This window comes from Bufo bufo, chromosome 6 (assembly GCF_905171765.1).
Source record: "Bufo bufo chromosome 6, aBufBuf1.1, whole genome shotgun sequence".
NCBI lineage: Eukaryota > Metazoa > Chordata > Amphibia > Anura > Bufonidae > Bufo > Bufo bufo.
The window spans coordinates 35,364,775-35,390,179 of record NC_053394.1 but is presented as its reverse complement, the minus strand read 5'-3'; the positions used below and the strand labels follow the sequence as shown (position 1 = coordinate 35,390,179).

Genomic DNA, 25,405 nt, shown 5'->3' with positions numbered 1-25,405 from the left:
TGGCTGTCTACCAAGAATATCAAATTGAAGGTTCCCTCCTGGAAGTTGGGTCCTAGGTTTATTGGGCCTTACAAGATCCTGTCTGTCATCAATCCTGTTGCCTACCGTCTTGATCTTCCTCAGACTTGGAAGATCCATAATGTTTTCCATAAGTCCTTATTGAAACCTTATGTTCAACCTATTGTACCCTCGCCTTTGCCTCCTCCTCCGATTATTGTTGATGGAAATCTTGAATTTCAGGTCTCTAGGATTGTGGATTCTCGTCTTGTCCGTGGTTCCCTCCAGTACCTCGTTCATTGGGAGGGTTATGGTCCTGAGGAGAGGATGTGGGTCCCAGTGACGGACATTAAGGCCTCTCGTCTCATCAGGGCTTTCCATAGGTCCCATCCTGAGAAGGTGGGCCCTGAGTGTCCGGAGTCCACTCCTAGAGGGAGGGGTACTGTCACAACCAGACAGCTGAGAAGCTCTGACAGGAGCTGTCCAGATCCTCCTCCTTGAGTTTCTTTGTTTTGGTTTCTGTTCCTCACCTCGTTAGTCTATCTCAGCTGTCATGCAGTCGGACTGATTACTTCCCTTTAAATTCCTACCCATAAGGCAGTAGTGTGCGGCTGATACAACTTCCTGGAGTGTGTGTGCATGCTGTCCCAGTTCCCAGTTCCCTGTCCACAGTCGTCTGCAAGATAAGTTCTGTTTATGTATTTATGATTTTCTGTTTTCTGGATCCAGGTGACCCTGACTCCCTCCGTGTCTGTGTAGGGAGCCGGTGGTCGTGTCCCCTCACTATTGTAGGGCCTTCAGGTCTAAGATAGCCGAGGTACGTGGATATGCGCCCATCCACCTTTGGGGTGGTCGCATAGGCTGAGCAATAAGGAAGAGCGGCAGGTCGATTGCAGGGGTCTCCCTTTTGTTCCTTAGTTGTGGGTCCTGTGAGTCATTGTTTGTATTGTATTATCTTGTTTCCTGTACACCATCCGTGACATCTAGATGGTATAATTTCACCCACACTATCAAATTAGTCTTAATAAAATGAAATATAATTTTCTGTGTCTCTTACCAAGTCCTAGTAGGAATCTCACTTCTGCTCCTAGGAAAGCTGGGTGGTCCATCATAGCGCATCTCATTATGGCTTTCATCTTGATAAACCCCTCTAGAGAGCTTCACTTCTCTCTTTTCCTTTTTTAATCTCCAGCTCTCGCCTTCTTTCCTCTACTAGCTAGCCTTCTTATTCTGCTACTCCGCACACGAGTAATTATTCCCCCCCTTATCTAAGAATCATCCCCTTTAGGTTAGGGATTCCCAATCAGGTAGGGTGGGTGTATTCGCATGCTAATAACCTCATGACGTTATCTCAACTCCTAATATGGTATAGGACAAATAATGAAATAATATAATGTTGCCCATCTGCCTCCAGATGGCACTGCGGTACCGTAGGTGAACATCCCGACTTTTAACCCCTTAAGGACCTAGGACGTACCGGTACGCCCTATTTCCCGAGTCCTTAAGGACCCAGGACGTACCGGTACGTCCTGACTTAAAATCTGTATTCCGGCGCCCCAGGGGTTAATTGGAACGGGATTTCGGCTGAAATCCTTCAGCCGGCATCCTGTGACAACGCCAGGGGGGGTCATTTGACCCCCCCGTATCGGCGATCGCAGCAAACCGCAGGTCAATTCAGACCTGCGGTTTGCTGCGCTTTTTGCAGTTTCTGATCGCCGCGGTCCCTGACCGCGGCGATCAGAAACTTTAGCGTGGCTAAAATAAATATTTTTCACCCCCCCCTGCACCCCTGCACGATTTTATGCCGGAGGGTGGTGCGGGGGGGGTGTCGCATGCGGTGGGGGCGGTGCGGGAGGCGGGCGGTGCGGCAGGCGGGATCGCGATCCCCCGCCCGCCTCCCCATGAACGATCGTTGGCTTCTAGTGGTTGTACCAGGGTGCCAGCACATTGCTGGCACCCTGGTATAAACGGCTGACATCTGTGAAGATGTCAGCCGTTTAACCCTTTCCATACCGCGGTCCGTACGGACCGCTGTATGGAAAAAGTTATCTGTCATCGGTCAGGGAGCTCCCTCCCTCTCCATCGGGGGGCTGCTGTGCCTTTGCAGCCCCCCGATGGAGAGGGAGGGAGCCCCCAGAGAGCCCCCCTCAGCCCCGTGCTTACCCTTCCCCGTCTGCGAAGTTCTGAGCAGACGGGGAGGGTTCCCATGGCAACAGGACGCCTGCTCAGGCGTCCTGCTGTCCATGGTGCTGAACAGATCTGTGCTGAAAGCATAGATCTGTTCAGTGTAAGTAAAATACAGTACAGAACAATATATATTGTTCTGTACTGTATTATACAGACACCAGACCCACTGGATCTTCAAGAACCAAGTGGGTCTGGGTCACAAAAATGTAAAAAAAAGTGAAAAAAGTTAAGATAAAAAAAAAACCATTTATCACTGAATAAAAATTAAAAAAATAAAATAAACTACACATATTAGGTATCGCCGCGTCCGTAACGACCTGATCTATAAAATGGTCATGTTACTTTCCCAGCACGGTGAACGCCATAAAAATAAAAAAATAAAAACTATGAGAAAATTGAAATTTTGCCCACCTTACTTCCCAAAAAAGGTAATAAAAGTGATCAAAAAAGTCGCATGTACGCCAAAATAGTACCAATCAAACCGTCATCTCATCCCGCAAAAAATGAGACCCTACTCAAGATAATCGCCCAAAAGCTGAAAAAACTATGGCTCTTAGACTATGGAGACACTAAAACATGATTTTTTTTTTTTTTTAAATGAAATCATTCTGTAAAACTTACATAAATAAAAAAAAAGTATACATATTAGGTATCGCCGCGTCCGTATCGACCGGCTCTATAAAAATATCACATGACCTAACCCCTCAGATGACCACCGTAAAAAAATAAAAATAAAAACAGTGTAAAAAAAGCCATTTTTTGCCATCTTACGTCACAAAAAGTGTAATAGCAAGCGATCAAAAAGTCATATGCACCCCAAAATAGTGCTAATCAAACCGTCATCTCATCCCGCAAAAAATGAGACCCTACTCAAGATAATCGCCCAAAAACTGAAAAAACTATGGCTCTTAGACTATGGAGACACTAAAACATTTTTTTGGTTTTAAAAATGAAGTTATTGTATAAAACTTACATAAATAAAAAAAAATGTATACATATTAGGTATCGCCGCGTCCGTGACAACCTGCTCTATAAAATTACCCCATGATCTAACCTGTCAGATGAATGTTGTAAATAACAAAAAAAAAAAACGTGCCAAAAAAGCTATTTCTTGTTACCTTGCTGCACAAAAAGTGTAATATAGAGCAACCAAAAATCATATGTACCCTAAACTAGTACCAACAAAACTGCCACCCTATCCCGTAGTTTCTAAAATGGAGTCACTTTTTTGGAGTTTCTACTCTAGGGGTGCATCAGGGGGGCTTCAAATGGGACATGGTGTCAAAAAAAACAGTCCAGCAAAACCTGCCTTCCAAAAACCATATGGTGTTCCTTTCCTTCTGCGCCCTGCCGTGTGCCCGTACAGCGGTTTACGACCACATATGGGGTGTTTCTGTAAACTACAGAATAAGGGCCATAAATATTGAGTTTTGTTTGGCTGTTAACTCTTGCTTTGTAACTGGAAAAAAAATATTAAAATGGAAAATCTGCCAAAAATGAGAAATTTTGAAATTGTGTCTCTATTTTCCATTAAATCTTGTGCAACACCTAAAGGGTTAACAAAGTTTGTAAAATCAGTTTTGAATAGCTTGAGGGGTGTAGTTTCTTAGATGGCGTCACTTTTATGGAGTTTCTACTCTAGGGGTGCATCAGGGGGGCTTCAAATGGGACATGGTGTCAAAAAACCAGTCCAGCAAAATCTGGCTTCCAAAAACCAAACCGCGCACCTTTCACTCTACGCCCCGCTGTGTGGCCGTACAGTAGTTTACAGCCACATATGGGGTGTTTCTGTAAACGGCAGAGTCAGGGCAATAAAGATACAATCTTGTTTGGCTGTTAACCCTTGCTTTGTAACTGGAAAAAAAATATTAAAATGGAAAATCTGCCAAAAATGTGAAATTTTGAAATTGTGTCTCTATTTTCCATTAAATCTTGTGCAACACCTAAAGGGTTAACAAAGTTTGTAAAATCAGTTTTGAATAGCTTGAGGGGTGTAGTTTCTTAGATGGGGTCACTTTTATGGAATTTCTAATCTAGGGGTGCATCAGGGGGGCTTCAAATGGGACATGGTGTCAAAAAACCAGTCCAGCAAAATCTGGCTTCCAAAAACCAAACCGCGCACCTTTCACTCTACGCCCTACTGTGTGCCCGTACAGTAGTTTACGGCCACATATGGGGTGTTTCTGTAAACGGCAGAGTCAGGGCAATAAAGATACAATCTTGTTTGGCTGTTAACCCTTGCTTTGTTAGTGGAAAAAATGGGTTAAAATTGAAAATTAGGCAAAAAAATGAAATTCTCAAATTTCATCCCCATTTGCCAATAACTCTTGTGCAACACCTAAAGGGTTAACGACGTATGTAAAATCAGTTTTGAATACCTTGAGGGGTGTAGTTTCTTAGATGGGGTCACTTTTAGGGAGTTTCTCCCCTAGGGGTGCATCAGGGGGCTTCAAATGGGACATGGTGTCAAAAAACCAGTCCATAAAAATCAGCCTTCCAAAAACCAAACGGCGCACCTTTCACTCTACGCCCCGCTGTGTGGCCGTACAGTAGTTTATGGCCACATATTGGGTGTTTCTGTAAACGGCAGAGTCAGGGCAATAAAGATACAATCTTGTTTGGCTGTTAACCCTTGGTTTGTTAGTGGAAAAAATGGGTTAAAATGAAAAATTTGACAAAAATATGAAATTCTCAAATTTCCTCCCCATTTGCCAATAACTCTTGTGCAACACCTAAAGGGTTAACAATGTATGCAAAATCAGTTTTGAATACCTTGAGGGGTGTAGTTTCTTAGATGGGGTCATTTTTGGTTGGTTTCTATTATGTAAGCCTCGCAAAGTGACTTCAGACCTGAACTGGTCGCTAAAAATTGAGTTTTTGTAAAATTATGAAAAATTTCAAGATTTGCTTCTAAACTTCTAAGCCTTATAACATCCCCAAAAAATAAAATATCATTCCCAAAACAATTCAAACATGAAGTAGACATATGGGGAATGTAAAGTCATCACAATTTTTTGGGGTATTACTATGTATTACAGAAGTAGAGAAACTGAAACTTTGAAATTTGCTAATTTTTTTCAAATTTTTGGTAAATTAGGTATTTTTTTGTGCAAAAAAAATAATTTTTTTTACTTCATTTTACCAGTGTCATGAAGTACAATATGTGACGAAAAAACAATCTCAGAATGGCCTGGATAAGTCAAAGCGTTTTAAAGTTATGAGCACTTAAAGTGACACTGGTCAGATTTGCAAAAAATGGCCTGGTCCTTAAGGTGAAAATGAGCCCGGTCCTTAAGGGGTTAAGCATTAAAATTAAATATCTAATAATATGTTCACATGGACTTGTTGACCTTTCTAAATAAATCATTGAGGAAGGTCTTTTCCTGACACTTTTAATAACCTATATCCTGGACTTGTTGGAGTTGACTGTCTTCTCCTATCTTTTTGAAATATAGGTTGAGCGGCTTTGATGCTTGGCATCGGAACTTGTACATTTCACTTATCTACTCCCATGAATAACTATTGTTTTGAAATGGCATTTACTTCTCCCAGAAACCCAATTAACATAAACTTACTGGTTTCTGTATCTTCTACAATACCTTCTAAATGGTAAATACATGGTATGACATCTACAAATCGATACATTGTTACACATAGATAACATATTATATGAATTATTGATTAACATATCTTGTAAACTAAATATACCATGCAAAGATATATATAATATAATTATGAATATATAAATTGAACCTCATACAGCAGGTGTGTGATACAGACATGAGTCCTTATCAAGTAACCTTGTTCCCTCCAGACAGACATGTTTTAGGGAGTTGGCTTACTCCTTAACAGATGGTCTCATATCTTTAGCACTAACTTTTAAATACAATGTCCGTTTATGTTCACAATAATTTTTTTAAAATATAAACTGAACTTGCCATGAACTCATCTTGGCTTTTTCAGCCACATAACAAACCTTTTGGTTCAGGCTGATCTTATTCTTAAAGGCAATGAGATGAGCATTCATTTTGATTATAATGTCATTAGATAATATTGTATACGTATGAAAATGCACAACAGGTAGGATAAAAACGCTTCTTCTCACGTCCAGATTATGGTACTTCTCTTCCTTTTCCGAGGATGGAGATGGGCAGAAGGAAGGTAATGAGACCTCTTGTTCGCAATAGAATCTGGAAATTACTTTTGGAAGAAAGGAAGGGCAGTGCCTGAGGACTATGCGATCGTCTAGAACTACCAGATATGGAGGTTTGCAGGAGAAAGCTTGTATCTCCCCCACTCTTCTAGCAGTTGTTGTTGCGACTAGAAAAAACGTTTTTAAGGTGAGAAGTTTAGGAGAAATTTCTTCAATAGGTTCAAACGGAGGTTCCATCAGGAGTGAAATAACCAGGTTGAGATCTCAGAATGGAACGGGAGAACCTTTCAAAAAACATTTAATTAACGGAGAATCTACTAGCTTAATGTCCAGAAATGCACTTAAGGCTGATACTTGTACTTTAAGTGTTGCAGGACGTAGGCCTTTATCCAGCCCTTCTTGTAAACAAAGTAGAATCTTTGGAATTTCTGGGGAAACCACATTACCAGAGAAGGATGGGAAAGCGTTCCAGGTCCTTAGGTGGATCTTTGATGTTATGGGCTTTTGACTTAACATTAATGTGTAGATTACGGCATCTGATGAGCCTTTCTTTTTCAAGGTAAGGCGTTCAGTCTCCAGGCCGTCAAATTTAGCTGGCTTATTTTGGGATGATGTACCGGCCCCTGGTGGAGAAGGTCTGGTGTTGACGGAAGAGTCCAGAATATTCCTGCAGACAGTCTGAGTAGGAGGGAAAACCACAATCTTCTTGGCCAGGAGGGAGCAATGAATATTACCCTGGCCCCTTCCTCCTCTAACTTCATCAGTGCTTTTGGGATCAAACTGAAGGGAGGAAAGACATAAAGAAGGGATTTGGGCCATGGTTGGGAAAGTGCATCCACCCATAATGGCTGATCCCATCTGGACAGGGAGCAAAACTTCATGGTCTGTCTGTTGCTTTTGGTGGCAAAAAGGTCTAAGTCTGGAACTCCCCATTTTTTGCAGATCTTTTGAAAAATCTGATGATTCAGAGACCATTCTCCTTAATGCTTGGCGACTGAGGAAATCAGCTATTGTATTGTCCTGTGTTCTGACATGTACTGATGGTAGTGATGTGAGGTAGTGATATGGATCTGTTTAAGGACTTTAAATTTATTATTAAAAGGAAGGATCCATTTTTGTTTTTGTATAAGGAATACTGGAGAATAATAACCTTTGCCTTGTTGATTTTCTTAAACCGGCTGAATTACTTTCTTGTGTACTAGAGATAATATCTCTGACTCCAGACAAGTTTGCTTTTCCTTCTGAGGCAATTTTTTGTTTATAAAAAATAACGGTCTGGGGGATAGGACAGAAATTCCAGTCTTAGGCCTTGCTTCAAAGTATTTACCACCCATGGGGAGGCTCCGATACTTTCCCAGATGGGAGCGAAATGTTGTAGTCTGCCCCCCACCTGGTGTATGGCGTCTTTGCTTGGAGCTGGAGGAATTTTTAGGGTTAAAAAGGAATCCTCTTCCTCTGCCCCTGGATGGTTGCCACCTTCTTGACCCCTCTTTTTTTTTTTCTTCTGGTCCAACTTTAATCTTTTCTGGTTTTGAAAGGACCGTCTCTGATGGAAGTAACTGCTTTCCATTGGAAAACCTTTTTTCTTATCAGAGGCTCTATCAAGTATATCATCCAGGGTCGAGCCAAATAATCTGTCTCCCTCACATGGTATTGAACAAAGGCGGTTTTTAGAACTTGCATCCCCAGTCCATGTACGAAGCCAGATCGCTCTTCTGGTTGCATTAGATAAAGCAGGAGACCTAGCAGAGAATCTGACTAAAACAGCCGATGCGTCCGCCAGGAAGTTAGATGCTTTCTTTAATGTAGGTAAGGAGGCTAAGATCTCCTCTCTAGGGGTACCTGCTGCCAGGTGATCTTCTAATTGGTCTAGCCAGACAGATAATGATCTGGCTGTACAAGTAGATGCTATGCTGGGACGTAACATGGCGGTATTTGTCTCACATGATATCTTTTGCAAATTTTTGCATTTCTTATCCATGGGATCTCTGAGGAGACCCGTGTCTTCAAACGGGAGGGAAGTTTTTTTTAGAAATACGTGTCACTGGGGCATCTACATTCAGACTCAGTCAGACTCTAAAAAGGGGTATTTTCTTTCGAAGGAATTAGTTACGGCCGATCTTTTTCTGGGTCTCTCCATTCCCTGGTTATTAGGGCTTTAATATGGTTATGGATGGGAAAGGATCTCTTCTTTCTTTCACCCAGCCCCTGAAACATTTGGTCCTGGATGGAATGGGTTTCCTTGACCTCTTCTTTATTCATGGTGGCTCTTATAGTTTTTAGAAGTCCTTCTGTTTCTTCCGGAAGAAACAAAGGTTTCCCAGCACCATCATCAGAGGAGACGGTGTCTGGATCGGATAGTAATTCCCCTTCATCTAGGTCAAATGCTGTATTAGAAGCAGGAGATCTATGAGAGGTGGATGGGCCAGGGGATTGTGGCATACTCTTTGAGTCCACCGCTGCATTGACTTCTTCCTTTATCATGGCTCTCATGGTTTCAAGGAAGGAGGGCGACTCCTCTGTAACCACCTTTTCAGTGCATTTAGGACACACAGGTTTTTTGGACTTTGAGGAGAACGACTTGCGACATGGGTCTCCACTTGCTGGTTTAGGCATCATGGTCTCTCTGCCCTAAAAAGATCAAGGTAAAACTTTTATAGGGCCAGGCAGGGATAGAGAGACTGACACCTACACCAGGTGAAAGCTACACACAAGTACCCTCTCAAGGGGGGAGGCTTACCGGGGTGAGGGCTAAGACGGAGGGATTCACAGGCTTCTTAGCGGCGTCCGAGTCTACCGGTGCAAGCATGGCTGCAAGTAGAGAGCCAGGGTAGTGGAAAAACTCCTCACACCACTTTTAACTTAAAAGCCGCGCCACCGGAAGCGCCGCAATATTGCAAGATTCCTCTTGCCCATGGAGAATCTCGCCTGGTGACGACATCGCTCCAGATCCCGCGCGAGTTCCCCTTACCTGGGAATCTGCGCGTGCAAGCAGGGCTTACTCCTAGGAACGCGTAAGGGAGGCCATACGTCCCCGGGGTACTCATTCCCTGCTCCATCCCTCTCAAATTGTGGGGCGTTCTGCTGCTGAGACTAAGGCTGGGCTATAAAGAGATGTTCCTGGCACTCCAGGAGCGGCTTCCACCCATACCCAAGGACAGGAAACAACGACTGAATAGATCAGGGGAGGAGACCTTTCAAATCTTGTGCTTCTGTGTTGTTTCCTGCCCTGGGGGTGGGGACACCCTCCTGTAAGTGCCGTTGTGGAGGCGCCGGGGAAAAAACATAGCTCTGTCCCTATCACAGCTCAGGGGGTTGTGAACTTTCTTCTGCAGCTCTCTCCTTTTCACAGTAGCTGCTCTGCTGTAGCTGTTTCCCAGTAACAGAACATATGGCTTGTGGCAATTAAGGATTTAAACTGAGCATGTGCGACCACCTCAGTGAGGTGGACAAGAAAGAAGGAAAAGAACAAACAGCAGGTGGCGCTATACATAACTCGGTGGCTATACTAAATTTCTAATTCCATGCAAATACAGAATTCAGATTCAGGTGCTGGTTTGAAAAATGTTGAATCTTTTGTGCACAACCCCTTTTAAATAATTTTATTTTTTTCTAATTTAACATCATTAACCATTCTCTGTGATTCACCTTCTGCATTCCTGCCGTTATGTACACATGATTTCCTGCATTCCTTTTATCTTCATTTTACATTCTCTATTCTTCCAGAACAAGGCATTCATTCAGTGAAAGATGGAAACTACACCAAAGCCATTGAACTGTTTAGCGAAGCAATCAGATTAGATCCTAAAGATTACAGGTAAATGTTCTGCCGCCATCCGCTGGGTGCAGTCAGGGATTGTCGGATGGCTTCAGCCCGAGGATTTTTATCTTTTCCATCATCTACACTGCGCTGTAAATTGGATTTGTGTTCAGATTCCTTGAATTTCGGGGAGATTTGTTTGCAGCGATAATGATGTTATTTATCTCTGTGTGTCTCTGTGTGTAACGGCTCCTGTATGGAGAATACCCTGACATCATCCAGGCCTCCCTGTGTCCTGGTAGGAATGGGATGTTGGCTTATCGGGCCATGCCGACACACACGGAAGAAAACGTGTGGATAGAGAGATGTGCATGTACGGATAAATATACATTTCTAGATAGATCAGTGGCAGCAGGATAGGAATCAGGGGGGAGGATTACATGGCATAATGCTGGGACCATAATGATTGACGATAAAATAATTTGACCGGCGCTCAGTTTAACAGAGCCTTCACGTACACATGCAGGCTCAGCCAGGCCTTCATGTCTTCTGAATGGGTAGTGGGGAGTAAGCTGCTACCGAACATCCTTGGCAGCAACTTATGTTCGCTGAGAACAAAAGGATCAGGCATGTTGAAATCAAACAGTACAGTCCTTATCTCCCCTGACATCTGCACCCCCTCCCCTCCAATCCCAGCAAAATGAGTGGGAATGGCTGACATTATTGTAATGTGTATGGCATACTTAAGGGGGTTATCCAGGTTGCTATGTTTGATGGCTTATCCTAGGACAGGCCATCAATATTAGGTTGGGGGGCGGGGGGGGGGATTTCCAATTCTCAGCCCCACCTCCCTTCACATTGTTTACACTGCTTTGTGCTTTACTTGTAATGCTCTGAGTCTTCTAATGTGCTTTGAAGTATTTGCATCTTACACTGATTCGTTTTTGACTTTTTATTAAAAAAAAAAATTTTTATATCCATCACCCACTTCAGTACTCCTTTTGGAGGCAATTTTTTAAATGATTGCATGCTGCTTATTCTTGGCTACAAATCATTTTGGCCTTTTATTAAACAAAATATTGAGCTGTTCTGTCACAAAAGGTTAACTGTTTTTCTAGCGGTGTGACTGGTACTTTGACTTTGTGCTGGTCATCTAATAAACCTTACCTCTAAACTACTGAGAGGTCATAAACACTTCAAGCCACATTCTTATCGGTAAGATGAGAACTGAGCTATAATGAGTGTTTAAAATGTCAGAGAGCAGAGATAAGGAGTCCTTCAGCTCCTGGTCTGACGGGAAAGACAGAAAATCCAAAGGGTGCTACTAGAGCATGTCAGCTCTGTACACAAAAAAGAACGCCATATTTTTTAAAAACACCAATTTAAAAAATTATTTTAGCTCAAAAAAATGCCCCCAAAGGCGTACATAGCCTTTAAAGGCAACATGTTACCTGGTTTGGGGTCACTATACCATTATGCAGCTGGGGTTGAGAGTCCCAATCCTGCTCATAGTAAACCCATCCTTCCCTGTAAATGGAATCCAAACTTGTTGAGGAAAGAGTCCGGGACTCTTCTCCAGTGGCATCGGTCATATGTGTCTACAAAGGCACAGCTCGCTGCACTGTGCATGTTCCCGATGTGCACATGCTCAGTAATGCGAGGTCTGCTGTCCTTGGCTCCATCGGTGCAGTGTGCATGAGTCTGATGCCAATAGCAAAACAGTCCTGCACTCTTCCCCTGATAGGTTTCAATTTCTTTCACCTTCTTTTGCAGGATTTATTTGGGGACCATAGACCCCAGCTGCATAACGATGTGCTGATTGGTTAGGGTTCCCAAACCGGGTAACAGATTCCCTTTTAAGCTGGATTTTAGGAATAGCAGTAGGTGAGCAATTTCATGTATTCTCAGAAGAACATCCATCCAAACGGTTATTTTCTAAAAGGAGATTACCCCCTTTAACATGAAGGTGTGATCTTTGTGTCCTCCATAAATACACAATCTGAAGCCAGTCATTGTACGGTATGATGGCCCTGGTGCCTCTCCTTCCTAGAACCACCACCAGTTGGACCTAGATGCCGCTGTATACCCTCATGATATATCCATGTCTTAAGTGAGAAAAATAAATAAATCTTTGATACATATGAAGTCCAAAACGCGTCAGAAGTTGATTCAAAGGATTGACCTGAGAAGAATGTATTCTGTCTTCTCCATGTGCAGTAAGCTCCTATCTCCATACGTTGTTTTGCTTTCAGTCTTGTGAGATTCCAGATTACCAGGCAGTTCTGAGCTCTTGGATATACCAGATTAAGAGACTTTCACGGTAACCTCTGATGCTTTGTGTTCTTTGCAGGTATTTTGGAAACCGTTCCTATTGCTACGAGCAGCTGGAGCTTTACCCCAAGGCCCTGGTGGATGCAGACGTTTCCATACAGCTCTCGGCTGATTATCCTAAGGCCTATTTCAGGAAAGGGCGTGCCCTGAAAGGATGCAATGTACGGAGGTCTTTTCAGTTGACCATGGGTATTTTGGCTGGTTTCCCAGTTTTTTTTTTTCATATGCATTACCCATATACTATGTTGGTGTAAGATAAATGCTACAGTATTATTATGAATGTTACTTTTACACCTTGCTGTTATAGCCTTCCTTACTTTCAATAATCTCACGTCTGTCTGATTTGCAGCCCCTTGCCACCATTTTTTTTTATAATGTAGAACCCCCTTTAAATTCAAAGGGGAAACTCTAGAGAAGACAAGCCCTCTGGTGTGATGTCTCATCTGTATACGTGCGGTCTGATGTCACTGCTGTCTCTTGTAAGCGGCTGAATGATACAGTTATCAAAAAGTGCCATGACAGTTCAATAGCAGCAATGGAGTAATTCACTCGTTGACAACCCAGAAATCTTTTTAGTCTTGTGTATTTTGCGGTTGTCACTGAATCTCCTCCAGTCTACTTCCAGTTTCCTGTGGCTAATCTAAAGGGCTTGGATACTGATGACCTATCCCCAGGATTGATAATCAAAATCAAATTGATAGGGGGCCAACACCTGGCACCCCCACCGATCAGCTGTTTCGAGCAACCTCTGGAAACCATACAGTGGAGGCCAGAAGGCTCAGTACACCGTGTAGTGGCCGTGCCGGGGTACTGCAGCTCCGCTCTAGCTCAATGGGAGCTGAGCTGTAGTACACCTGCCTCGCAACCTACAGAGAGTTTGGAGCCTTCTGCTTCCCATCTGTACAGTGTATAGTTTATATAGTTGTGCCAGGTGTTGGATCCACACCGATCTGATGTTAATGAGTGTAGTTCATCATTATCTGCGTCCGGAAAAACCCCTTCATGGCTGTTGTCTACCATTCATCACAGGCCCTCCCTGCAGTGGGCTCTAATTTGCACACTGCTTGTGACATGCATGCTGCTGCACAGGGCGCAGCCTGCACCCTCTCCTGTGCCTGACACTTACTTATATATACGTCGCTCCATCTATATACCTGGGTAAGACACCATGGGACATAAGGCTGCTGCTTGCAGACGTGATTTCTGCAGTCAAGATGGATTATTCTCTTCTGGGTAACAAGTTAGAGGCGGCATGGGGCAAGGTATCAAAAAAGTTGGGTGCAAATGATTTGTTCACTAATGAGATCACCGGTGCGATTACGAAAGAACCGCCCGCCGGCTCAATGATAACTGACCTGGGTAAGGTTTGTATTGATACTGCGCTATCAATGTCCAGAATCCAACTAGCATGCCCGACCGCTGCTCCCTGTACTACTGTGCGTAGTAATCACAGGTATATGTACAGTACTTTGCAAAACGCACAGGATATTTACCACATAAACAAGCCAGTCGGGCACCTACCAGGAATGGTGGCACCGGAGAAGAAGGAAGAAGTCCTATGTATGTGGCGTCCTCTTGTATATGTAAAAATCTACAGTACTGCCCCCCCCCCCCCCAGCCGGAAGCGCGCTTCAAGCATTATCCAAAATAGCAACTGACATCGACACTACCATGGATTTTTGCCTATACAAGAGGATGCCACATACATAGGACTTCTTCTCTGGTGCCACCATTCCTGGTAGGTGCCCGATGGGCGTGTTTATGTGGAAAATATCCTGTGTGTATTCTGAAAAACTGTACGTATACCTGTGGTTACTAGGCACAGTAGTACAGCGGTCGGGCATGCTAGTCTGGACATTGATAGCGCAGTCACAATACACACCTTCTGGCTTTGCTGGACTAATCTTTTGCTTTCCTTTGCACAGAGGTATGCAGAAGCAGAAGATGCCTTCACAATGGTGTTAAAATTGGATGAAGCATGCGAGGACGCTTTGATAGAGATTCATACGTGTCAAGTATTGCAGCTCATGGTAATTTGATAACCTGCTTGCCGTCAAGGAATTGGTTCATTCTATACATTTAGATGTCGAAGAACTGTCCTAACCCTGTCCAACTGAGACAGGTGTGCGGCTCGCTAGGTGTATCCGAGCCAGCCTTAGCAAAGTGCAACTTGAAAGCACAAGACGCATCACCTATTGCCAATGACCCTGATGGCCCAGGCAAAAATCATTAATGGCTATATACACCTTTTGGGGGAATTTTTTTATTATTGCATTGTACTCCTTTTGAGCTAAAAATAATTTTTTTTCAATTGTTGAGCCCCTTTCTCTGTACAGCCTTGAGATTCTCTAGTAGCAGGCTCTGTGTTATTACTGTGTTCTGTCAGGCAGCTCAGCTGATGGCTCCTTATCTCTGACCTTAAAAACACTCCCTATAGCTCAGTTCTTTTCTTACTCATAAGAATGTGGCTTAAGTGTTTATGACCTTCTAGTAGTTTAGAGATAAGGTTTATTACATGAGGCACAAAGTGAAAGTATGATTTACACAGCTAGACAAACAGTTAACCCTTTGACAGAACAGCTAAATATTTTTAATAAAAACCAATTGAAGAAAAGATTGTAGCCCAAAATTAGTAAAATACAATCATACAAAAAATGCCCCTGAAGGTGTACATAGCCTTTAATAAGTGGGTGCCAGCTGCGGTATACAATGCTGAGTGCAGCATCTAAGTAGTTTCCTCTCTCACTCCACTGACCCCCATGATGCAATTGTAGTGTGCCAAGGAATTGCCGTGGCAGCCAGGGGCCTAACAATTACCTCCAGAGCTGCCATTTATGGATGCCTGTTAGGCCCTGCCTTTGGCCGGCATTCTAATGGGCATTGTTTAATTTAATTAATAGAAGAAACTGTAATACAGAATGGGTGATCAGAGGATCGCAGGTTCAAGTCCCCTACTGGGACTTGAAAAAAGTAAAAAAAATATATATATAAAAAATTTGAAATATATATTTTAAAAAAACACACAAAAAAGCCAAAAATCTTTTTCTCCCTTTCAAATCCCTTTTATTTTCATAAAAAAAATCTATACATACCGGTAATTGCTGTCACCACATCCATAAGAACCTGTACTATAAAATTAACACATTATTATCTCGTAGAGTGGACATCATAGGCAAAAATGAAATAAAACAAGCCTTCATACAACTCCGTCCATGGAAAACTAAAGCAAAAAAGACTTTCAATCTTTTATGCAAATGAAGGCTTCAGTGCACCAAAGGGCAGCGCCTACTCCCTGGGTGCACTGAATCCAGGGAACGCTGCAACCGATTTTCATAATTCAGGTGTCATTTTAATCGGCAGGATCAACTCTACCAGGCCGTATGCATGGTTTAAAAGATTTGATCCTGCTGTCAGTTCCTTGTATAAGATTATTATTGTATAGTTATATACAATCAGAAAACCTGTTGAAGTCACATTAGAAGGGCCTGTTCTAAAATGTATTTGACTCTCTCTGAAGGATCACGGTTTCACCCAGGGACAAAGCTTTCATTTGCTTGAAGAATACGGATCTGTTCCTGCTGTAATGGAAGCGCCAATTTCTGCTAAAGGTGATTTTCTGGACAGTTACACATATGAGTGAGGGGGGCAGGGGCCGAGCTCGCGGTAATTCTCCTTCTTCCCGGCAGTCTTGCAGGAGAACATGAAGCTGGATGAGACGGTAGAAGAGGAGCTGCTCTTCCTAAATGAATTGTCAGAGTGAGTGCGGCCACCCATCTGCTGCCTGAGGAAACCTATAAATCTGTATCGGCTGACGCCAGCGTATGAATGCTCTCCACAAGTATTTCACTTATGCAGATTGCCTTGCCTTTTTAATCTTGAACTCAGGCATGCATTTCACGGATCAGTTCCTCCCCGAGCGTCTTCTCTGGGATATTATTGTAAACTATTTTATGGGGAATGTCTCTCGACAACTGCCGCCTCTTATTACAGCTTCCACCGGTTCCTGTCACATCGGCTGCGGTGAATTTTATTCTTCATCTGCTAGTTACTATAGATGTAGCAGAGCTGAGCTTGGTGCCGAATCATTGAGATAACATTCGTATTGTGCCAAATGCCAACCTCCCAACTTTGGAAGAAATGTGAAGAGCGACACCACGTCTGTAACCACACCAAATCCACAATACACTCCCAATCCCACCCAGTTTCCCCCACACAGCAGTAGTGCCCCTTTTTGCCCCCCACACACATTATGATGTCCCCTTAATGCTCCCACACAGCAAAGATACCTCCTTAGTACACCAACACGCTAAAAATGTCCCCTAAGTGCCCCCATCACAACACTGATGCCTCTTTAGTGCTCCTAAAATAGTATGATTCCCCTTGGTGCCTCCCCAGGCAGCGTGCTGCCCCCTTGGTGCCTCCCCAGGCAGCGTGCTGCCCCCTTGGTGCCTCCCCAGGCAGCGTGCTGCCCCCTTGGTGCCTCCCCAGGCAGCGTGCTGCCCCCTTGGTGCCTCCCCAGGCAGCGTGCTGCCCCCTAGGTGCCTCCCCAGGCAGCGTGCTGCCCCCTAGGTGCCTCCCCAGGCAGCGTGCTGCCCCCTAGGTGCCTCCCCAGGCAGCGTGCTGCCCCCTAGGTGCCTCCCCAGGCAGCGTGCTGCCCCCTAGGTGCCTCCCCAGGCAGCGTGCTGCCCCCTAGGTGCCTCCCCAGGCAGCGTGCTGCCCCCTAGGTTAGGTGCCTCCCCAGGCAGCGTGCTGCCCCCTTGGTGCCTCCCCAGGCAGCGTGCTGCCCCCTTGGTGCCTCCCCAGGCAGCGTGCTGCCCCCTAGGTGCCTCCCCAGGCAGCGTGCTGCCCCCTAGGTGCCTCCCCAGGCAGCGTGCTGCCCCCTAGGTGCCTCCCCAGGCAGCGTGCTGCCCCCTAGGTGTCTCCCCAGGCAGCGTGCTGCCCCCTAGGTGTCTCCCCAGGCAGGAGGGTCCAGGATGGTTAGAATTCAGCACTGCTGCGTTGCCTTTAGCACAGCTTGAATTTAGCAGTAAACTCAATGCCACTTCAAAGCTTAAAGTTAATCAGACCACATACATTACATAGCTGTCAGCTGAATGCTTGTCGACAGCTGTTCCTCTAAAACCCCCCACACGGAGAGAGCGCTGTAAGCTGCTGCCAGACACCTCTGCCGGTGGTTTATCTCTGTTGAGACCAAAAAGATCGGGCATGTTGAAATCCAGCATGACCAATGCTTCTTTCTCCTGACCTCCCTCTTAATTGATGTGATTTAAGAGTAGCAGTATCTGCGGGCGCTAAGATCTGTGCAAACACTGGATCGTATTAACTTGCACTGCTGACAAATATCCTGTACTTGGTGAAAATTTTTATCAAATTGTGTAAGCGCACCATCCCGACAAAGCGACCTCATTCAGGTCTCTAATGCAATTTGAAATGATACAAATATTCAGTGTTTGCAAAACTCTTAGCGCCCCCAGGGTGCTGCTTGCTTCCTGGTCTGTTCTTGACTCAGTCTTCCCTTTTTTTCAGGACCCAGAGTTGTTCGCTGTGGGTGGGGAACATAACGGACCAGATAACAGAAAAGCAGCTGCGGGACCTGTTTAAATGGTAAGCAAGCGCTTCATACTGCCTGGTAGGGCTGAGCCTGCTGATTAAAACCATGCCTTTCTTCCCCCGATGTGTTGCTGCATTTAGGAGAAATTAATGTCTTAAAAAAAATATGCAAATTCGGGCTTAAGTGCACCAGGGGCAGGCTCTAGCCACTCTGTGCCCCTTTGCTGTGATTCCCTGGACACTTCCCCACAACTTGGTCGGCAGGGCCAGGCTTCCCGGTGGAGGGTAAGTGTCAAGGGAAGCAGATTGGAGGAGCTAAGGTGCACAGAGTTACTAGGGCCTGCCCTCGGTGCACTTAAAGGGATATTCTGACTTATGTCAAGTTATCACCAATCCACGGGGGATTACTATTAGATCGGTGGGGGTCTCCTCAGTAGGACCCTACCCCATGGAGGCCTCCGAAATGAATGGAGCTGCTTGTTGGGCATGCGCGTTGCCACTCCATTCATTCCTTTAGAAGTTTTGGAGATGGCCAAGTGATGTACTCGGATGTCTCCAGAAATCCCGTAACGATAAATGGTTCGGCAGCGCACATGCTCAACCGGCCACTCCGTTCATTTTGTCAGGCTCCACGAGGTAAGGGGCCCTTGTTCTCATGTCCCAGTGGTAGGACCCCCACCGATCTGATACTTATGCCCCTGTGGATAGGGGATAACGTTACAGAACCAGAATACCCCGTTAAGCCGTAATTTACATATTTTCGCATTCCTAAATACAGCAGTTGATTGGGAGAGGAAAGGTATGTTTTTTTAGTCAGCAGGGTCAGGCCTTATGGCTGATTTAATAGGGTTCATCCTGCTGACAGATACCCCCTAAATCCAAAAGAGTATACTTTGGGCTCGGCTTGCTGCTCATTATATGTGCATACGGAGGACACAATAGTATAGTCTACTACGCTATAGTATATACTACACTATCCTGCATACATAGTATATAGTATAATCTCCCCGTTACCCCTCTGTCCAGTCTGCACTGAGAGGTCTCCTCAGCTGTCCTCGAAATGGTTTACAGATGCAGAAACGGCGTGAGCCTGACCCAGTCTCTTTAATGAGGATACATTAAACCACTTGATTGTCTGAGCTGTTTTTGCATTTTTTTTCCCCCTTAAATTTATCTTTTTTTGTATTATAGTGTTTTCACACACAGCGTTTTTTTAGAAATGCTATGACCATATGTTCACTGTAGGGCACTGTGACCCCTTCATTTCAATGGGGCTGCAAAAAATGTGCTGTCCGCATTTGTATGTCCGTCCGGCCTGCCCTCCAAAAAGGTCAAACATGTCCTACGCTTGTCCGTTTGGCGGACAATGATAGGACATTTCTACAGAAGGGAAAAAAATAGCAGCATGCCCACGGCCGGGAACCACAAAACACATACGGTCGTGTGCATGGGGCAATGGGGAAATACAAAATGGACTACAGACTGCGCAGGTTTTTTGTAAAAAAAAATTTTGTTTAGTTTTTTTTTTTTGTCTTCTGGCAATTTTTTTTTTGACAATGCAGCCTGCTCGAAGCCCGGTATTTTTTTTCTATATGCGTTTTCCCATGGGCTCCTCTAGCAGATTGAAAACCCACAACACATCAGCTGCAAAACTCCTCGTGTAAACCTCAGATTTCTGCCGTGGATCTAAATGCAACGTGCCGACTGACCTTAGAGCACAGCACATTTTCTGCTTTTCAGCACCGTTCTTACTGTGCTATTAGTGATTTGGAGAAAGTGTGACACTAGCCGCCATTTCACCAGTTTTTTGTTTAATTTTACGGTTAGCGAGGACGGTACCTGTGACCTCTCCGGAGTCTTGGCCTCGTTTCATTAATTCTGTTTGCTTCTGATAATTAGCTTGGAGATGAGCAGTGCCGTTATGTGTTACTCAGGAGCATCTCTCTGCAACGCTGGTCATGTGTGGGACTACTGCCCCCCGCCCCCCCCCCCCTGCCATAGTCAACATGTTCTTGTTTTTATGGCGCTTTCATAATATTTAGTCTTTTAGACTGCACAGTTTTTAGTTTTTTTTCAACCCTGTGGATAATTTTCGATTTGAACCTTTATTTTCTTATTTTTGTTAATTAAACTGAAAAAAAATACCAAGGCTATATAGACCGGCAATGCAGGGGTTATATATATACATTATATACCCTCCTCCCTCTATATACATTACATACCCTCCTCCCTCTATATACATTATATCAGTGTTTCCCAACCAGTGTGCCTCCAGCTGTTGCAAAACTACAACTCCCAGCATGCCCGGACAGCCTTTGGCTGTCGGCGCATGCTGGGAGGTGTAGTTTTGCAACAGCTGGAGGCACACTGGTTGGGAAACACTGCATTATATACCCTCCTCTCTCTATATAAATTACGTACCCTCCTCCCTCTATATACACTGTATACCCTGCACCCCTCCCTCTATATACCCTCCTCCAGTCCTCCCTCTATATACACTATATACCCTCCTCCCTCTATATACACTATATACCCTCCTCCAGTCCTCCCTCTATATACATTATATACCCTCCTCCAGTCCTCCCTCTATATACATTATATGCCTTCCTCCAGTCCTCCCTCTATATACATTATATACCCTCCTCCCTCTATATACATTATATACCCTCCTCCAGTCCTCCCTCTATATACATTATATACCCTCCTCCAGTCCTCCCTCTATATACACTATATGCCCTCCTCCTGTCCTCCCTCTATATACATTATATACCCTCCTCCTGTCCTCCCTCTATATACACTATATGCCCTCCTCCCGTCCTCCCTCTATATACATTATATACCCTCCTCCAGTCCTCCCTCTATATACATTATATACCCTCCTCTCGTCCACTCTCTATATACACTATATACCCTCCTCCAGTCCTCCCTCTATATACATTATATATCCTCCTCCAGTCCTCCCTCTATATACATTATATGCCCTCCTCCAGTCCTCCCTCTATATACATTATATACCCTCCTCCAGTCCTCCCTCTATATACATTATATGCCCTCCTCCCGTCCTCCCTCTATATACACTATACCCTCCTCCAGTCCTCCCTCTATATACATTATATACCCTCCTCCAGTCCTCCCTCTATATACATTATATACCCTCCTCCCGTCCTCCCTCTATATACCCTCCTCCAGTCCTCCCTCTATATACACTATATACCCTCCTCCCTCTATATACACTATATACCCTCCTCCAGTCCTCCCTCTATATACATTATATACCCTCCTCCAGTCCTCCCTCTATATACATTATATACCCTCCTCCAGTCCTCCCTCTATATACATTATATGCCTTCCTCCAGTCCTCCCTCTATATACATTATATACCCTCCTCCAGTCCTCCCTCTATATACATTATATACCCTCCTCCAGTCCTCCCTCTATATACATTATATACCCTCCTCTCGTCCACTCTCTATATACCCTCCTCCAGTCCTCCCTCTATATACACTATATACCCTCCTCCAGTCCTCCCTCTATATACATTATATATCCTCCTCCAGTCCTCCCTCTATATACATTATATGCCCTCCTCCAGTCCTCCCTCTATATACATTATATACCCTCCTCCAGTCCTCCCTCTATATACATTATATACCCTCCTCCCGTCCTCCCTCTATATACACTATACCCTCCTCCAGTCCTCCCTCTATATACATTATATACCCTCCTCCAGTCCTCCCTCTATATACATTATATACCCTCCTCCCGTCCTCCCTCTATATACCCTCCTCCTGTCCTCCCTCTATATACACTATATACCCTCCTCCCTCTATATACACTATATACCCTCCTCCAGTCCTCCCTCTATATACATTATATACCCTCCTCCAGTCCTCCCTCTATATACATTATATACCCTCCTCCAGTCCTCCCTCTATATACATTATATGCCCTCCTCCAGTCCTCCCTCTATATACACTATATACCCTCCTCTCGTCCACTCTCTATATACACTATATACCCTCCTCCAGTCCTCCCTCTATATACATTATATATCCTCCTCCAGTCCTCCCTCTATATACACTATATACCCTCCTCCAGTCCTCCCTCTATATACACTATATACCCTCCTCCAGTCCTCCCTCTATATACATTATATACCCTCCTCCAGTCCTCCCTCTATATACATTATATACCCTCCTCCAGTCCTCCCTCTATATACATTATATACCCTCCTCCAGTCCTCCCTCTATATACATTATATACCCTCCTCCAGTCCTCCCTCTATATACATTATATACCCTCCTCCCGTCCTCCCTCTATATACCCTCCTCCTGTCCTCCCTCTATATACACTATATACCCTCCTCCTGTCCTCCCTCTATATACACTATATACCCTCCTCCAGTCCTCCCTCTATATACACTATATACCCTCCTCCAGTCCTCCCTCTATATACATTATATACCCTCCTCCAGTCCTCCCTCTATATACATTATATACCCTCCTCCCGTCCTCCCTCTATATACACTATATGCCCTCCTCCTGTCCTCCCTCTATATACATTATATACCCTCCTCCTGTCCTCCCTCTATATACACTATATGCCCTCCTCCTGTCCTCCCTCTATATACACTATATACCCTCCTCCAGTCCTCCCTCTATATACACTATATACCCTCCTCCTGTCCTCCCTCTATATACATTATATGCCCTCCTCCCGTCCTCCCTCTATATACACTATATACCCTCCTCCAGTCCTCCCTCTATATACATTATATACCCTCCTCCTGTCCTCCCTCTATATACACTATATACCCTCCTCCAGTCCTCCCTCTATATACATTATATGCCCTCCTCCAGTCCTCCCTCTATATACATTATATACCCTCCTCCAGTCCTCTCTCTATATACACTATATACCCTCCTCCTGTCCTCCCTCTATATACACTATATACCCTCCTCCTGTCCTCCCTCTATATACATTATATACCCTCCTCCAGTCCTCCCTCTATATACATTATATGCCCTCCTCCCGTCCTCCCTCTATATACATTATATGCCCTCCTCCCGTCCTCCCTCTATATACACTATATACCCTCCTCCCTCTATATACACTATATACCCTCCTCCAGTCCTCCCTCTATATACATTATATGCCCTCCTCCAGTCCTCCCTCTATATACATTATATACCCTCCTCCAGTCCTCTCTCTATATACACTATATACCCTCCTCCTGTCCTCCCTCTATATACACTATATACCCTCCTCCTGTCCTCCCTCTATATACATTATATGCCCTCCTCCAGTCCTCCCTCTATATACATTATATGCCCTCCTCCAGTCCTCCCTCTATATACATTATATGCCCTCCTCCAGTCCTCCCTCTATATACATTATATGCCCTCCTCCAGTCCTCCCGTCCTCCCTCTATATACCCTCCTCCTGTCCTCCCTCTATATACACTATATCCCCTCCTCCTGTCCTCCCTCTATATACATTATATATCCTCCTCCAGTCCTCCCTCTATATACACTATATACCCTCCTCCAGTCCTCCCTCTATATACACTATATACCCCCTCCAGTCCTCCCTCTATATACACTATATACCCTCCTCCAGTCCTCCCTCTATATACATTATATGCTCTCCTCCCGTCCTCCCTTTATATACATTATATGCCCTCCTCCAGTCCTCCCTCTATATACATTATATGCTCTCCTCCAGTCCTCCCTCTATATACACTATATACCCTCCTCCCTCTATATACATTATATACCCTCCTCCAGTCCTCCCTCTATATACATTATATGCTCTCCTCCAGTCCTCCCTCTATATACACTATATACCCCCCTCCAGTCCTCCCTCTATATACATTATATGCCCTCCTCCAGTCCTCCCGTCCTCCCTCTATATACCCTCCTCCTGTCCTCCCTCTATATACACTATATACCCTCCTCCAGTCCTCCCTCTATATACATTATATGCCCTCCTCCCGTCCTCCCTCTATATACACTATATACCCTCCTCCTGTCCTCCCTCTATATACATTATATACCCTCCTCCAGTCCTCCCTCTATATACACTATATACCCTCCTCCAGTCCTCCCTCTATATACACTATATACCCTCCTCCAGTCCTCCCTCTATATACATTATATGCCCTCCTCCAGTCCTCCCTCTATATACATTATATGCCCTCCTCCCGTCCTCCCTCTATATACACTATATACCCTCCTCCTGTCCTCCCTCTATATACACTATATACCCTCCTCCAGTCCTTCCTCTATATACATTATATACCCTCCTCCAGTCCTCTCTCTATATACATTATATACCCTCCTCCAGTCCTCCCTCTATATACATTATATACCCTCCTCCCGTCCTCCCTCTATATACACTATATACCCTCCTCCCTCTATATACACTATATACCCTCCTCCCGTCCTCCCTCTATATACATTATATACCCTCCTCCAGTCCTCCCTCTATATACATTATATACCCTCCTCCCGTCCTCCCTCTATATACCCTCCTCCTGTCCTCCCTCTATATACACTATATACCCTCCTCCTGTCCTCCCTCTATATACACTATATACCCTCCTCCTGTCCTCCCTCTATATACACTATATGCCCTCCTCCCGTCCTCCCTCTATATACACTATATACCCTCCTCCAGTCCTCCCTCTATATACATTATATGCTCTCCTCCAGTCCTCCCTCTATATACATTATATACCCTCCTCCAGTCCTCCCTCTATATACATTATATACCCTCCTCCCGTCCTCCCTCTATATACATTATATACCCTCCTCCAGTCCTTCCTGTAAGTACAGTAGATATACCCATGCCCTGGTAAGCAGCCACATGCGTCCTGGATGGAGCCATCTTGCTCGGAGACCTGCGGTGAGCTGTCTCTGAACCCTGTCCGTTATGGCGGGATCCCGGCTACAGCCAGTGGCGGCTCCCGCTGTGATTCGGGATGCTGTATCAGCGCAGCACATGCTGCTCTCTGCAGCCCTGGATTAATTGCGAGGGCGGCAGGAACTTAGCGCGGCGCTCCAGATGAAAACATTGATGTCATGATATTTTAAGAAAATCTTCATCATCTGGCTGCAGGAAAGTGAATTACTTTGACTAATAGTGCAGCCATAGCTGGCGGGCTGGACCCTCAATAACGAGCTGATTACAGGGTGTCCTTCCTCCGAGACCCCCTGCAACCAGATATTATCTGCGGAAGCATTAGGCAGCAGGTATCAAATTCTTCTGCAGAAACAAAGTGTCCCAGTCAGCGGTGGTGGATTCACACACGGACAGGTCAGAATTGCATTCTTTTGGCTTTTCATGTACAAGCGAACACCAGAATCAGAGTGTAAAAATCCATCTGCCAGTTATGTTAGCGGGTTTGTATAGCATTAGAAAAACAT

General features: G+C 44.6%; 1 protein-coding gene across 1 annotated transcript in view; it reads left to right on the top strand.

Moving 5' to 3' along the window:
- Window positions 1-25,405, top strand: part of LOC121005483 (stress-induced-phosphoprotein 1-like) — a 61,796-nt gene that overhangs the window by 22,907 nt on the left and 13,484 nt on the right. Inside the window, exons 5-10 of the mRNA XM_040438252.1 lie at window positions 10,064-10,154; window positions 12,448-12,589; window positions 14,354-14,458; window positions 15,946-16,036; window positions 16,115-16,184; window positions 17,955-18,032. Of these exons, the coding sequence (XP_040294186.1) occupies window positions 10,064-10,154; window positions 12,448-12,589; window positions 14,354-14,458; window positions 15,946-16,036; window positions 16,115-16,184; window positions 17,955-18,032 (577 nt within the window). The remainder of the gene's footprint in view (window positions 1-10,063; window positions 10,155-12,447; window positions 12,590-14,353; window positions 14,459-15,945; window positions 16,037-16,114; window positions 16,185-17,954; window positions 18,033-25,405) is intronic.